Raw genomic sequence first — 17796 nt, forward strand, 5'->3', positions numbered from 1 at the left:
ATACCTTTATTATACACTTCATATACCTTTCAGATAGTTTACGTAACGTGGATTTCACAAAGGGTTGAAATTGCGACATATCATTTCTGACAGTCGGGATTATCGAAGTACTACAAGGTTATTATGGACGGTGAATGAGTGTTTTATGGAAAATAGAGAAAACTTGAATGGATCCCTCTCGTAGATTTGAAACAGGGGGCTAAATGAATCTTTTCGAAAATAATGAAAAACTGACAATAAACAGGTTACGCAAAGTGTATTGACGGTTGTATAATTAATCCAACTGATCAGATTTGTGTTGACGTTAATAATTTATGAGGTTGCAGTTGGTAATGTTAACGTAACGAAACTTGGCGAGAAAGACCATCATTTTCCAACTAATTAAGGATATTCGCTGAAAATGCGCACAGTTACGCTGACGTTAAGGGGATGCCCTGGTGGATTTCGAATTTCACGTATAAATCTCCAAATATCGACAACAACATATCTCGAACGCGAAAAAGGACTTAACAGCCCCATTCTATACGCAATTCTGAACAAAAGCACTCCAATACATTTTCATTTGCCGCAGAAATAAAGAAATAGCATCGATTCTACGAAAAAGCAATAGTAAATTCGTCGATTTCATGCCATTTCTTTATTTCTGACCCAAATGACAATGTATTGAAGTGTTTTTGTTCAGAATTGCGTATAGAACGGGGCTGTTAATCCACTTTAGCGTTTAAGATACGCAGACATTGTTATTTAAATATATATACGTCAACGTTGAAATCGATTAGGGCACGCCCTTAAAATAACTACACCCTCCTAATAATTTGTACACTCGATTAATTACATCTGCACAAAAATCAAGAGCCCCATACTCGCACTTAGAACATTGATTCGATGGTTCAATTAATTTTAAGTACAATTCACCAAAATACATAGACGCAACCTCGTCTGCGTTCGATTAATCAAGGCGCGAATGTCTAACGCGCGGAATTCGATTTGTAACAGTAGTTTTACTTTTACTTTTTTACTCGGATTGATTTTTTGTTCGATTCGTTTTTTTTCTCACTTTTTTGCCTATTGAAAATCACTCTGTGTATATTCGACAGATTACCGGATACCAAAAGACCCGTAGAAAGTACATTTTTCCTGAACTTTTTTTAGCGTAGAAGACTTCCAATCATTGTCGCACGTATTTTTAACACAGACGTGGAAAATTATACCGGTAATATTCCGTTGGGGCAATTGACTAGAACTCGGCGTGACACAATTTTGTATCTTCTTTTATTACCAATGCCTTTTTGTGTTCCCTTGCAAGTTTATCGATATACGGATGAGAGCAAAAACTATGAAATTTTACGCTCGATCGAGTATACGGGTGATTTATTCGCGGTGAGTAATCGTCCCGGTTCACTGCGTGTTGAAACAGAGAGGCTACGGTAAAAAGAGAAGCGAAAAAACCACCGTGTGTATTACGTGCGAATGCGTGACACAGCCGAGGAACGACCTGGCATACTGCTCGTTGTATCCATCCGCGGAACAACGGCGAGGAGGTGGGGGGGGGGGGGGGGGGGGGGGGGGGCTGTTCTTGCCATAATCATTAATTGGACCAAATAATTAATATCGTTAAAGCGAATCAACGCAAATACTAGACAGACGCGAGGGGTTAATAATTCATCAATTGCGGTATACTCGGCCTGATTCCAGGATTTCGAAAGATTTCAAAAGATTTCACGAAATTTCACGAAATTTTAAGGATTCCAAACGATTGTAAAGATTTTAAATGATTATAAACAATTTCATTCGGGGAGCCGGGCCTCGTTGTCACAAGGCTTATACACTGAGAAAAATTTCATTTGTTATAGTATGTAGAAAAATTCAGTAAAATAGGTATCGTTAAAAAAAACTGTTTGAATATCGTTGGAATTGCGAAAAATGAGGTACGCGTTACCATTTTGCGCTATTGTCGACCCTTTTTTGGTAACTGCAACGCAAAATCAGTTTGTGAGGTTTACTCTACTTTTTTAGTTAAACAAGGCTTTAAAGTCAATTTATAGTTGCACAAGCATTAAATTTTCGTAACAGTTGCAAGAACATATAGTAACAGTGATCGTAATGAGAAATAATAGTAACGTATACTCGACTTTCTGGTAACAGCTACAGAACTAATTTTCATTTTGTACCTAAAACTATATTTTTCCATTTTGGTAAAAAATGAAAATAGTTAAGGACTGAGTGGTAACCGGAACTAAAATTTTCTCTCAGGTATTATGTATTATCTCCGCCGCTGGATATCGGTACGAGCGGTGTTATAAATTGAAGTTGAAGTTCAATGTTTGAAACAAATGAATGTTGTTAACTAGATTATTACATCATATGCGGCCTCGCAGTGATTGAGAAAACTGAAATTGGACAGAATAAGTAATTATTTCCCATCTTCTAAATATGTTTTTTTTTTCATTTTAATGGCTGCGTTGGAATATTTCGCAGTCAGGTTCGGAAAGGTGATTCTTGCAGCTTTCATTGTATATATATATTTTTTTTTTGATGTTTGAATAGCGGGTCAGTAAGATATTCAAATTTTTAAATAAAATCACCAACGGTAATCCGGATTTAGAAAACCATGAATTTCGAGTTTTCCATGGTTTTCTAAATCCGGATTAAGTTTTTCGAGTTTTTTGAAGTCTGAGTAAAATTTTTCATAGTTTTTGGGGTTTTTGGAGTCTAGTTCGACTATTTGATGTATTTTAATGTGGTTTCCAGGAAAAAATACAATGGAGGAAAGAATTATTGCTTAAAAATATACATTGAAAACCCAAGTGTCTCACATCAATATAAAATCAAAAAACAATGGTGAGAAAAACAAATTATTCATCATTTTTTACTAGTTGTCGTCATTCAAAATACTTGGGACTCCACTATTTTTTTTTTTTTTTTTTTTGAAATTTCGGGAAACCGATTCGATAATTCGATAAACACGAATTTTCTTTCGGTGCGCAAAGAATGCATCTATAGTGCCCATGTCCAAATTGAATGAAATTTTTATTTTAAAAAATTCTATAAATCAGAGAGTCAAAAAATGGGACAACTAGCATCGGTCTCCACTACAAAGATTTCAAGAATTTCATAAATTTTCAAAGGATCTCAAATGATTTCATAGATTTTAAGGGATTTCAAAGATTCAGAAAGGGGCACACACCAGATTTCACAAACGATTAACCCCTCGGACAAACCGTTAATATGTCACATACGGTGAGGGGAACTTGCATTGCACGCAGATGTATCGACACAAAATATACGTCCAGATTTATATTATACCTAAGGCACGTCTACGTTGAAGATGATGTCTTTCGTTTGATCCCGTAAATCGTTAGAATAATCGGTGGAGTTTGCCGAATACGGGAAACTGAAAAATTAGGGCCCATTAAATCTCCGCGGATATACCGGCTCCATAAGACCCCAGAAACGAATGTATTTCTAATGGGACGAAAAATAACAGTGACCACGAAGGTTCAATGGCTTGGATAAGAAGCCGTAACTACATGCACATTGTACATGCATATTAGGCGATTTCAGATCAGAGCAATGTTTAAGTTTTTTTCTGGATTATTCTTATTCTTTGCAAATAAACTTTCTTTCCCAGGTTTCAAAATTCTTGAATAAATACGAAATGTAAAATCAGGGCTTACAAAAAAAAAATTGAAGAAATATACGAAGTTTCTGATGATTAACAATAATTCATTGATCGGTTGTTCGAAACAGTGATAATACTTTGGCGTAATACTCGCAACGATATAAGACGAGCAAAAAAATTAATATTAAAACCGAAAGAAAAAAAAACGTTATTATGAATAATACAAAACATCAATTTTCCATACTTTTTCCGTGATGATGTTAAAGATCGCAGGTAATAGTTTTTAAGTTCGAAATGTATGCATCAGCGTCACAATTATAGGAATACGTTATTGCCGTTTTACTCGGCAACCCATCGACATTGCATTATTATACACGCCTCTGTGCCGTCACGTCGTGTAAAATAATCCAATAGTGTAGTTATTACAGTGTGCTTTCGGACGTCGCTGATTAATGCGGGAACAACGTGCACCCTGACTGTAGGTGCGAAGTACGAAAATGTTAATTAACGCCCGTTCCACGTGACATTTAAATATATACGTATACGTACATGAATTTTTTCCACCCTACTTCCCTAAAAAAACTTTAAATAATTCAAAAACAATTGCTTCATTTCTTCCGATTTTTACCTGAACTCTACAGAACAATCTCGACGAATTGCACGACCTCGAAACCTGACGTTCATTTTATTTAGAAGAGCAATTCGTCTAGATTGCCCGGCATGATGATATGTATTTTTTCCAGATAGTAGCACTAATGCCCACTAAGACCTTGCAGTTACAAATTTTTTGAAACATTAATACTCTCGCAATGAAATATATACAGAGAAAAAGTTTTTCCCATGTTATTTCCACAAGAAACTTCGATCACAAAGCGGACTATTTTAGATTTGAGGTACAAATCTGAAAAAATTAGACAAGTGATTTTGAATTATTTGAAGTTGTTTTGGCGAGTGGGAAATACTTCGTCGACACCCTAAATAAGGACCACCCTAATATATATAGAATATATTGTGACGCCGGATTTTTAGTGCATTCGGCCACCCGGAAAACTGACCAAGAACTTACCGTGAGCATAACGAATTGGCACCTTGCGATGAAAGATATTGTTGGGTGCGTGGCGTGATCAACAAGCCTTGAAATCTTTATCTTTGCTAATCCTCTGCTGATATCCTCGGTAGTTCATTGTCAGTACCACGGATAGGGGAGGCGTATTTTTGGATAAAGAGAGAGACTCGATAACGACACACCATTTTGAAAAATAAAATAAAAATCATATATTTTGTACAACAGAAGCGATACAGCACGAAAGAAAATAAAATAATCCAAAATTCGCTCTTCGAGAGTCAAAAACAAAGTAACAAAGGATCCGTGAACACGGCAAGAATAAGAAAATTAATCGAAAATTGAACCAATTCTTAATTCATCGAGCTTTCTCGTTCGCCAACTAAAACTAGACTTAATCTGAAAAATTCTCAAAATCTCAACTACATTCTGAATTCTAAAATTAAAGGTAACAGAACACAATAATCGCCACGAGTACAAAACTTGCAAATAATTCTTATCGGCGTGCCAAACACGCCACCGACCAGATGGCATCCTCAATCATTATTCGGCTCGGAGCGACGACGCAAGCCACGAGGTGACTTGAAAAAACTAAGCTAAACATTATTCTCAAACTGTAATCTGGCAGAACGGAACCGTAATCGAAACCTCAAGCGAAACTAGACTAGAAATTAAACTTAACTTAGTCTCAAACCAAAATGAAACCTGAACCGAAATTAGTCGAAACCCTAATGTTTACTCAAACTCAAACAGAACAAAATTAATTGACTTAACACAACCTAAACTCGATCGTAAACTCACTTGCATATCAACATTTCTGAAATTCGCCGCAACAAAATACTTATCGTGATCGCTAACTAAATCGATACGACTAAAACTCAAATCGTAACCGTAACCTTTTATCATAAATCCTCACATAAATCCCAAACTCAGACTCAACTCGACGCATCCAAATTCGAAACTTTTTCAAAATTACTAAATGGTCCATTCGCTATTACGAACACTCACAATCAGTTGCGGCAATTAGCGACCTACCCGAGAGGCGACACTGAAAAAAACACGATACCGCGATTTGACCCTGTACAACGGAGTTTGAGTATTACTTTACAAAAAAAATTACTCAATTCGGAACCGTGACTCTGCTCGAAATGTTTTACTAAGCAAAATTTTCTCTACTCGACAACGCGAGATTCGGGGAGATTGCGGCCACCAAGCAAGAAGATCGGTAAAAGAATTTCGAGCAAGTATCGATATCGCAAATCCAAAATGGCAAGCCGTTACTTCGTTACTGTTAAAATTCGGTCGCAGGAAATTAAGCAACGCTACCACCACCACCACCGCAAGAACGCGCCCCATTCCTTCGAAATCTCGACCTAGTCGATCCTTCGCAAGTCCGGTGATCGGCCGATGGCGAGGAAAATGTGGGCAGAGGCTGCGGCTCGGCGGCCACCGGCGGGAATCGCATCCGCCTTGGTTTCCAACGATGCGGGGATCTTCGTTGACTCCCCCTCCGCAGCCTCGACATCCTTTCTTCGAGATCGTCGCTGTTCGCCGTTCCACAAAATCGCTGAATCGTCACCGACTCCTCGCTTGGTGCCGTCGATACTCAAAAATAACAAAAAAAAAAAAAAAATTCTGAAACATCTTATTCGCTACCCAGCACCAATGTCCCCCGTCCCCTATCGAAATATCGGATGCGTGACTCTGGTTCTGGCGATCTTTCCGAAATACTTCGACAATCGTTACCGCAAAATCTCTACTTCTGCTTCTGCCTAAGGTTTGGGGAACCGTTTGTAACCGGCATTAAAGATACGTTACTACGGCTGCGTTCGAAATATGTATACCGAGTGCATCGCTAACGGCTGGATGGTTCAATGCGCATGCGCTAAAATTTGAAAGCAAGAGCAATTGTTTTGTCAGGGCGACCAACATTCATAAATTCAGATTACCGACAGCCGTCAAAAGTTTTAAGGTTACACACATCGCGGCGAACTATCACCTGAATTTATGAATGTTGGTCGCCCTGACAAAACAACTGTTCGTTCTCTCGAATTTTAGCGCATGCGCAATGAACCATTCAGTCGTTAGAAATTCACTATGTATACATCAGGGTTGTCCTTAAAAAATGTCATTTTTAATTTCAACCGGCTCACCCCCCAAATCGGTTCCGAATTATTCAAAAATAATTCCCGAATTTTTTCAGACTGTTTCATCTCAACTCTGACCTGCGCCCGCAAGAGGGTGTACCCTGTAACCCCCGTTTAACCATTTCCGGGGCACATTAAATCTACCGAACGGATCTCGATAAAATTTGATACAGGGGGGTTTCTTGGGTCGCTGATTACAAATCTGAGCTGAAAATTTTAAAAATCGAAACGACGGATCCAATATGGCCAACCAATATTCAAAAGGTCAAATTTCGCCGAGGTCCAAATCGAGGACCACGCTAGTCTACACTCCTGTTACCTGTTGACAAAAATGTCGGAATAAGGCATCGTTCAACACACGATGCGATCTCCCCTCCTCCCTACGCGTAATATATCCCAGCGTTTTACTCCGTCGGCACGTCGACGAGCCGTAATTGCTGCTTCATTAGCCAAGTTTTATTAATGTGATCCCCGCAGGCTTACGCGTTGCAACATTGCCGAGAGGGGAGAGAAAAGTGAATATTTTGTGGTCGTATTATTACACCGTGACCTGCGTACAAGCCGACGTTACCAGCACCCGCATAAACACCCACGGAATTCCGCGGCCCGTAAAAAAATCTCCTTCCGGACCGGCGCGGCGAGGCCGCATCTCTCTTTATGGCCCCGTTATTAAACGAAATATTGATTCAACCCCTGTTTACCAAGTGATACATATTCATCGGTGCTTGGCGCCTACGTCCCCCACCCCTCATCGCTCTCGGGTTTCCCACCCCTCGCAACGGTTTCGTGTTTGTACATGCACTGATTACCGATGCTAATATAATACGCCGAAGCCTCGACCCAGCCGCAAACACGAACATCCGCGATTGCCTAATCGAGCCTGGTTTTAGAGTTACGTTGCGTTGCATCGCATCGCCCTCATCTCTCACTGTTTTTGTTTCATTCTTGCATTATGGAATCTTTGAGCAGGGTTGCCGCTAATTATCGATTGAAAAACGCCCCGACTGTGATTGAAGTTTTTCATACGAAAAATTTCAACTTTCCAGATAAGCACTTACGTATGTTATTATTCAAATTGTAAAATAAAAAAATTTAATCAATCGTTACAATATTACAGTTTATTTCTTTCAATGTTTTTGTTACATTATACTTAAATATCAAAGTAGGTTTTCATTTGAAACTAAATCACGCATACACTGCGGGTATGCTATAAGTATTTCGCTAAAACTGTGACATACGGAACGATGTGAGAGTTTGACCATCGCAATTCAGTTTTTTCAGGAATTCAACAAATATCTAAAAATATTCCAGTTTTTCATGAGGCTCGAGTTAACAACGTTCAACGTAACGAAGCGTTGAAACAAAAGTTACTATTCTGGACTTTCGGAATATCCGAAGAAATTGAATTTACAAAATCCGTATACATCAATATTGTATTACGGTTCTAGAGTTGCAAAATAACGTGTTTTTTTTTTTAATGCATCATTACGATAACGTTGCACACTGCAGCCTGTTAGATTTTTCAGGTTTTCAGGTCTAGCAACAACCCTCTGAACATTAGTTCAAACTCTACAGTCCCGTGAACCATTCTCTAATCTAAAAGTGGCAAGAAGCCAACTTTGATCATCCGAACGAATTCTCACTTGCAAATATACATATATTAAACAAAATATACTGTTAAAAATTTGGCCGAATCTCTTATGAAACTAACTCCAAATAAACCGAAACAAAATCGAAATTTTTTTTCCCTGTAATTCACATGACATCAATTTGCGTATAAAATTTGTGCAGGTTTTGTCTAATAATATTAATTCGAGTAAAATTTGCACCACTTCGTATATATATATATATATATGTTTGAAACAACACTTGAATGTACATGAAAATTTTTAAAATTGCATGTCCAGGTGTATTTACATGTTCGAACAAGTCAAAAAATTCGGACGGACTAATGCGCACATAAATACATAAATTCCCAATTAAATTTGAAAATTGTAAATTTTATACAAAATAACGTATTTTACTAAATGATGAAATAATTTTAAATGTCTTCTTTTGTGAAAAATCTTGTGGATTCTCCAACTGTGGAGTACTGTGCACGAGCTACGGTGTACGGTTTCATATTTTATTTGTTTATTTGTTGACCAAAAGATTTCATGTATTCGCGTATCTAATTGCCTGTTACTTATCAAGTTGTTCAAAGCACGAAAACGTGAAAAAAAAGTAATCTAACAAGATAGTAAAAAATAAAGACAGTATCGAAATTGGTTATACCAACATGCTGATTTGTACATCAAAGTTCCATCTAAGACTGGCGCGTCAAATCGTAAGCTGCTGCGATAAATATATCGAAGCAAGGGGGATTCGTTTTCTCTATCCGTGCTGCCCAATCTCAGTTGTAGGTACGAAACAGGCGCAGCGCCAACGAAATACCAAACTGAGATTCCAGAGGGTCTCTAACCATGCGCTAATGCGAGGGAGGCTGCGAGGTGATCATCGGTAAGCAACTTTACCGATTTAAGTAGTACTGGGGTAGAAGAAAAAAAAAATCGTTTCTTAATATTCAAATAACTACATGTCCGTCATTACCAAATATACGTACATTCGTTTAAGGTTAATTAATACGCATCAAACGATAGAAATTATTTGATCCAAAGTTTTGTCGTCAATTTCGACTAACTGATAGCAAAACTTTTTTTGGGCCATCAGTATTACACACGATTCTAGGTCACGAAAAACACGTTTGAATTTAGTCTTTTTCCTTGTTTTTAAAGCTGAAACTTAGTGTTCGTAACTTATCCGCTACGTATTATCGTGTCACATACACCGTCTATCATATCCGAGTTATGCTTTTGTTCCGATTTGTAATAATTTTATATACAGGGTAGTTGATCAATCTCGATAAATTTCGTGTTTTTCTATAATTATTGTACAATATAATATAATACAATTCAATACACATGTGCCTATAATGTAATTGCAAGATCGCGACGTTGTTTATTTTTCAATTTTCTGTACTATCACTGCCTGTAATCTTCCTTGTTATTTTTTTTTCTTTTTCTTTTTCTTTTTACCACCGAGACCATCGGTACAGATAGAGTATAAACCGATATTATTTGGATCCATGCAAGATAGAATCTTATCGTTAAGCGATGTTCGAATACACGGCGTCCTCGTCAATCAAAGCTTGACAAATACATACGTAGACGCAACGTATTAGCGTTAATACGCACGCGGCAGATTCTCGCGCGGATCGACTAATTACAAGGGCTAAATCATCTTTCCAGTCAGGCAGCCTCGCGGCTACACGCGAAATATAATGGCTCTAATTATACTGGCTTACCCCCACGATTGTGTTGAGCTCCGTCATGGTTACTGTTTTCGCCCTTTCCAACGCCGTCGCTACTTGCTGCTGATGCTCCTGCGAGAGGAACGGAAGAATCTGGACGATTATGGCGTTCAGTCTCTTCGCGATCTCCGTCTGAAAAAGGTAAAGGAAACATTTAATTTGAGCCATGAACTTGGGTAAAAGGATAATTCGATCCATCCAGGTTAGTAAAATTTTATCACCGAGAAAATAGTTCGTAACATAGCTCGAGTGAAAAAAAATGTCTGTTGGTTTACAATTCGTCGTCGGTACCGGAAACGCATTACACGTAAACTATTTTGTTAAGTGATATAACAGACGTGGATACGTAGAGACAAATGACAAAAAGAATCTTGTAAATATGGCGTAGTTTTATATTAAATATGCAAGAAATGTTTAATTTCTTTGCATTTCGCAACAACAATTGTTTTTTTAACCAAAACACACACGACTTCGCAAAAATAACCGTTTCAACAGTATTTTATACATATAATTACTATTTTCGTCATGTGATTCAAAGATCGATTTCGCATTTCTTTCAGCAAACGTTACTACGAAGATTCCTCAATTGTTCGCAAGTAAAAAATGATTTCATCTTTAATTAAAAAAAATAAATAAAAATATTTTGTTACATTCACAGAGTGTAATTTTTCAAATTCCGCTTTTGACAGGCCTGTTGCGATTCGAATATGTACATACACACGGTATATTGTAGGCACGCGGCATGTTACCAGGTGAATTGGGCAATCGATGCATATTTGATTACCGCCACTCCCCTAAACCAGTACAGACATATGTATATGGTTTACACTGTAAATAGTAGCATGCATGGCCGTATCATTGGATGAAAAAGATGACGATCGTTTCATTCGGCTCCATAAATCACCGCGTAAACACTGCAATTAGTAAAGCTGCTGGGACGAGTTAAATGGAGAGGGTGTTATACGCGAGTCGCCGAGGGGGTGACGAGAGAGATGGAGAGAGAGAGAGAGCGAGTGATAGAGGGGGGGGGGGGGGGGGGGGTGGTGGTAGAGATTGCACGTTTCACCGCGTTCAGGGTTATTCGGGGTCTATAATAACGGGCACTTTGCATGTTTCCCGCGTCGAGTTGCCTTTTTTCATCTCCGCTTTCATCCCAGAAGCGTCAGGACTTATTTAAAGAAAAACTCGCGCGGCGCCAACGTCGCGGGAGACGATAAAAGCTGCGAAGCACCACCGCGTGGGGCGGGGAGGCACTCGTCACGAATCCCGACGACACTTTGCCGTTAAAGAGAAGGGACATTTTTTTTCTTTCTTCCTTCTTTCTAACTTTTTTTTTTTCTTACAAGGACTCAGCGTGGGGGGTTTGTAACGTTTGAGAAGTATACCTAGAAAAAATAAATGTGCCAACACGAGCCGAGTTGAGATGAAAAGTGATCGGTATAAACTGTTAATTTGGAAAATGAAAAGGATTCATTGCGTTTACCATGAATTTATTATTCGCGTCTGACAATTTGCAGCTTTTTAAACTAGCTGGTACGCTTTACAACTTCATGTACGATTATACGCTATTTTTTCATTTTATACGTAATTTCTCGCTTGTTTGGTATAAGGTGAATTAATTTTACAAAAATCAATGTATTAATCGATGCTAATTTGCGGGCTAAGGGATTTTAACGCGACCTCAAATACTGGTGTAAGGTAGTTAAATTTTTAAAATTGCTTAGAAATATTTGAAATCTCTAGTCATCGTTATTGTATGTAGGCGTCAATTCGCGTTTTGATATTATGCGGTGTTATTGAAATATCCATGCATAAGTTCGTAACGTTAATGGGACGATACAATAGTGATAGGAAAAATAGTTACTTCGTAAGATTAGGGTTATCTGACATTCGATAAACCGTAATCAACCCGAAGACACTCATATTTCAATAATACAATTTTTAAAGTATAATAATAATGTTAAGTAAATGATAATTTAACATAAAGTAATTCGAAAGTTGTGAAACAGTGATTATTCTCTTGAATACACGATATTTTTCCAAACAATACAAGAAAAAAATCTTAGAATATACACCAAACGATAAAATCTCTGGGCAACCGCAAGGATTTGGTGGAAGAAAGCCGAATGAAATACGGTATAAAATAAGCGTACCTATATCTTTGCATAATATAACGATACAGCCTCGGATGGTAAAACGGCTATCGCAAACAAGGCGAGGTTTGTTTCAGTTTTCATATATTTTCACACATTTTCACCCCCTTATTAAATCGCGCTCTCGTATACAAACCAGCGTACGTTATACTATACAGTATACTATACATACGTATGGTACGTACAAACTGCTAGAAGCAGGATTTCAACAAGCAACGAGTTTTGTACCCCGTATATTTATTTGGAAGTAGAGAGAGAGAGAGAGAAAGAAAAAAGAACGCAAGAAAAAAAGTAAAACTACGCTTCGTTAACCTCGGATGTACAAAATGTTTGTTTATATTCACGAAAACCCGCGAGCTCGTTCCCGAAGCTTTACCTACCCCACGAGTATAAACCTTTTCCCACCCCCCGTTTTGCTCTTCGTCCTCCCCCTCCACCCCTTCTCATTTTCCCTTCTTTTCTCTTTTTCGACTCGTTCTCGTTTATACCAAGCCTGCGCCATTTTCAAAACCCTCGTTATCACGCTCGTTAATTATTCATCCGATTTTTTGTGCCAGAATTTCAGCTCGTTTGATACGTAGGCTTCAGCTTATCACGTTTGGATGATAGGTATAATACAGCTGCTACCTCATGCATACTCATGCAGGTGTAATGATATAAACGACGAATGAAATATACGAAAATATCGAGGGAAAAAAATGGCCCGTAGCTGTTATTACAGCTGTAATGTTCCGCGAAAGGATCTATCTACGTATCACGAAAAATACCCGCGGTAATTATTTCGACTACAGTATTATTCCGATTGGGTGCAATGAAAATCGGTATATTCAAATTGCGAAATTATCATTCGCGACGCGTCGCGTTCCTGGGTTCCCAGGCCATTCATTTTCATACCTACCTATAATATTATACACAGGTGCAATTGTATACGCATACATAAACAAATATGGGCAAATAATATACATATGGTATGCATAGGTACCGCATGAACTACATCATGAATATGCATATATATATATATATACATATATATATGTGTATATAGAAATTTTTACGCATAGCGATGCTGTATGTATACATATAGGTATATAATGAATAAATATGAGTGTGTTACATGCACGTACGTATATATAATGCACGCGATTCAAGTACATAGATTGTAAAAATCAGCTATACAAAAACGGAGGCAAACATTTTTCACTCGTACACTTTTTTTTTCTTTCTTTGTTTATTTGCACATTATGTGCAAGAGTTATGAGACGCTTGAGCAACGGTCTGTGTGTACATAACGTAAGAGCCTCATAGAGTCTACACGGAAATTAGCATATTTTAATTATGAAGATATAAACGCGGCGCGAGGCTCTCTCCTTATGGAAAATACAAGAGAGATTTGAAAATATGACCGCAAAACATAATCATGTCGTCTATCACGTGATAATTAATCCAGAATTAAATTCAACGAATATCGTCATAGGCGACACTTTAATTATAGCCAGTTACGATCATTTATCAACAAATAAATTTTGTTTTACCTTGAAATATTGATATACAGAATTGAAAATACATTTTTTGGAGATCAGACTTCTTTGTTCGTACATAATTTAGCTGTTTTACTTTAAAAGAAGAGGGGGGGCGGAATTGCCCCACATAAAAGAATGGTGACGGTAATTTTCTAATACAAACTTGTACGTACTTCGTGTATAATTCAGAAGTTCTGTAATTTCCCGTTGTTAACGGTGCGACCGCGTCAAGTAAAAACATTAACTTCCAACCGGCAGAAATCGAAGTCGACGGAACTTTTCCAAGAGTTTCCTACTACAAGTAAGCATATGTACGGAATAAATATAACACGCTTATCGCGTTATTGCGACATTATGATTTTTGACTCGGGAGGTAATTTATTTCGACACTTCTATACATGATGTACAAACACGCGCCTTTCTTGCCCACGCATATTTCAGTAATTCACGCGAAAAATGATCCGAGTTTTGTTCGATTCATTTATTAATCATACATGACGGTAAATTTCTCTCCATTTCTATACACATACACAGATAAAAATAATTTGTGTCAATGTTCAAATTTTTGTGTTAAAATTATCACGTTATTTCGGAGTTGATTTCACATTTCGTATACACGTGTCAACTCTCCGAAATTCGTTGCTTGTGACAATCTAGGGGGAATTCTACAGCAAATTTTATCATCCGCTATCTTTGATTAGTTAAAAAAAAAATCATCCCATACCACTGCAGTTATATCTTTAATCCGGCATCGTAACGTTGAAATCCTCTTTCATCGGGGCAGATATAACATATTAAATTTAAGAAAAAAAAAAAAAAGAAACGAAAAATGCGTCTCCACCAGAGAATAATAAAAGAAGTGATACAATCGTCGCGGTCGAATTGTCGAACGAACGAACAATCAAACGAATATCGTCTTTGTCTTGCTTTTCAGACTCCATAACAAATCTTTGTCTCTTTTTACCACCGAGCGAGATAAGCGGGGGGTGAAGAAGTCGGAGAAAGGATCGAGGAAAGCGAAAAGAAAAAGCAAAAGTAAAACGAAGCACAAAACACCTTTGTCAAGTTAATCGAATTCGTGAGGGCACCGATACGGGAAATTGTTACAGAAATCGAGGATACGAAGTTACTGACGGACAAGGCCAACTGGAAGATATCCTGCAGCGACAGACTCGTCTGCTGGTTAACGCGGGTCGGTTTTCACCCGTGTTACGGACACGCAAACGTTGTGCGAGGGTATCCGGTTCATCCGGACGACTCTTGACCAAACGTGGAACGATATTGGGGAAACCATCAAATAAATTCACCGCCGGGACCGTAGATAAAACACACAGACACAGAAACGCACGAAGGCCTACGTCTATATACACCGCAGGGCGTATAAATACATTCTCGGACCGTGCGGGAAATAAAAATATACAACCACCTCCTCCTCCTCCTCCTCAGAGCTTACTCCGCGCGGAGATAGGAGAGGAACCTGCGGTTTTTCCGTCTAATTTCAAAAGCTTTCGCGGTATACGGCTTCGTGTATATTATTATTACCTTTCCTCATCCCGTCAACAGGCTTGTCTATTTCCGAGCTCGTCTTAAGCTGAGTAAACAGACGGAAAGTTATACTGAATACGTATCGCCTACCGACAGACGAGCGTAAAGTCTCTAACCATTTCCTCCGCACCTTACGTCGTCCAACAGTTCGTACTCGGACCGCGAAATCCGTGTCACGTTTAGATACGGGTTTAGCACAGCTCTCGTGGAGTTTTCATTGTCAAATTTTCAGCTCACTTTTGCCCGTTTTACTAGATCCGAAATCGAGCCAGTTTTGTCTCGGTATGCATTTTATACTCGTTATTGCGAAAAGTATTTTCTATTGATACACGATGTTACGTTACTCAAAGTTATTTGAATAGACACGCCAAGCTGGCCGAAATCGTGGAAAGTCATTTAATTTTACTCGAAGTCACATGAAGCAACTGGAGAATTTCAAGTAGTATTATAAGAGATATTTTCAATTAGCTACGTCACTTATTAAAGTTTTATAATCAGAAATTAAACACGAATCAATTGAGATAAAGGCGAATAAAATTCACCGCAGAGCGGCAGGCAGCAAGAAACTCTTATAAATAACTTAAATAATAGTTGGCATCGGATCTGCGACTGTGTGAAGTTTCTTCCAATTTTTCCAACAAATTTAACTTTATAGATAACGATCGATGTATAAAGATAATATTGAGTCGAATTAGACGAACTGGAGACGTTAATTGACAATCGATTCGTGTAATTAGAACGACTGGTGTCAGGCTAATTGGCAACGTCGCTTTCGCGGAGTGATAATTAGAAGGATCTCTGTGCAAACGAGGTTTATAGGTGCCAAGAGATTCGGGGGCGCGCGTAGAGTAAATATAAAGACATTCCTCCGCCTCTCTCTCTCTCTCTCTCTCTCTCTCTCTCGACTTGTCTAGGAAACCTGATGAATCTATCCGTCTGCCTCTTCCTCTGCAGCGAATAATTCATATATCCAACGTCGACGATCAACTATTAAGGGAATAATCGAGTGCCAGGGATGTTCGGAGGGATGAATCATTAGTCAGTGTATGCCTGCGTTCAGCGCTGCCACACGGAGCGGAATATTCTCGTACCGAGTCAAATATTATTCTTATCCACCATTCCACCCGCTTTCTTGTCTGTAAATACCGCTCTTCAATTAATATATATCTAAGGTTATTCTTCCTGTTCGTTTATAATCCGTGCAGCTCCGACCGTGCAGGAGAGGAAAATTACAGATAAGGTAGATGATCGAAACTGTTTTCTGGAAAGTGTGAAGCGAGATGAAAAATGAAAATATATCCAAAAAATAACTCACTGATTGTAAGAGATGCGATTGGAATTTGATGGAATTAAATCTTATGAAAAAAAAAAATAAATAACTCGAGTGAAAATCGTTAATAATATTGTAACTTTGTCATTAAGATCCAAAAATATTTTCGACATGTACGTAAAATTAAAGACTGACATCCTAGAAAAAAGGTTTCCATGAGGGGAGAAAAAAAAAAAAAAAACTACTAACGCAGTTACACTGTTTCAAATTGGGCCAAAGGGTTCATAAGGATATACTTAGCTCAAATCTAACAATAAGAAGTGCCTAACAGCATGTGAGTCTAGTCCGTTTTAATTTTGTGCAAAAAGAAGTTTACTAGTTGTTGCTTTGCGAAATTTTACGGCAAAATCTATAATGATTGGACCTTTTATTAATATATTCGACTTCAATACGTATGTGTATATATAATATTGTTTTAATTCGAAACAATCTGACTGTACATCGGTATTCGGGAAGGGTAACAAGGTGCAGGATTGACTTGAATCTGTCGCAAACCACCAAAGAGCGAAACAGCGGCTTTTACCCGCAGGCCAAGAGTAAACAAGTTCTATATACATATACATATACATTCGTGAAACGGTACGGTTTATACGATTTCATCCCTTCCAACAGACTCCAATCAGTCGCCTACCCCTCTGCACTTATCAATATAGATGCGAGATCCATGCCGAGTAAACTTTGTCCCTTCCCGCCACTCGCTTCACAATCAGACGGTATAATGTAAACGTATATAATGTACAGGGAACGCCGAGTGTCGGTTTGCCTAGCGAAAGCTTAATATCCAGCTTGAGCAGGATGTAGAATCCTGCACGAATGCATTGTGGTGGCGGGTATGTGTGCCTATAATGGGGGAGGAGGACATCTTCTTGAACAGATAGAGCTTCGGTTTCTCCGCCCGCACCCTTTGCCGCTCCGCGGATGTGTATCGCCAATATTGACCGAAGAAGCCGTCGCCATCTCGACTCGACAAACCTCGACTCCGTTCGCCTCGCGTCTTCCTTTCACCCAGCCACCCTCGCCCCGTCGTCCAACAACCACCTCCTTCCCTTCCCTTTCCTTCCCATGAC

The 17796-nt window shown here is 38.5% G+C and overlaps 2 protein-coding genes across 6 annotated transcripts in view; one reads left to right on the top strand and one right to left on the bottom strand.

Moving 5' to 3' along the window:
* Nucleotides 1–17796, top strand: part of LOC124184990 (fasciculation and elongation protein zeta-2-like) — a 467596-nt gene that overhangs the window by 272452 nt on the left and 177348 nt on the right. The window lies entirely within an intron of this gene.
* The window catches only part of LOC124184912 (protein groucho-like), a 66384-nt gene that overhangs the window by 12090 nt on the left and 36498 nt on the right, over nucleotides 1–17796 (bottom strand). For all 5 annotated transcript variants that reach the window (XM_046575117.1, XM_046575119.1, XM_046575120.1 and 2 more), the window contains one exon: nucleotides 10176–10313. In XM_046575117.1, the coding sequence (XP_046431073.1) occupies nucleotides 10176–10313 (138 nt within the window). The remainder of the gene's footprint in view (nucleotides 1–10175; nucleotides 10314–17796) is intronic.

This window comes from Neodiprion fabricii, chromosome 6 (assembly GCF_021155785.1).
Source record: "Neodiprion fabricii isolate iyNeoFabr1 chromosome 6, iyNeoFabr1.1, whole genome shotgun sequence".
NCBI lineage: Eukaryota > Metazoa > Arthropoda > Insecta > Hymenoptera > Diprionidae > Neodiprion > Neodiprion fabricii.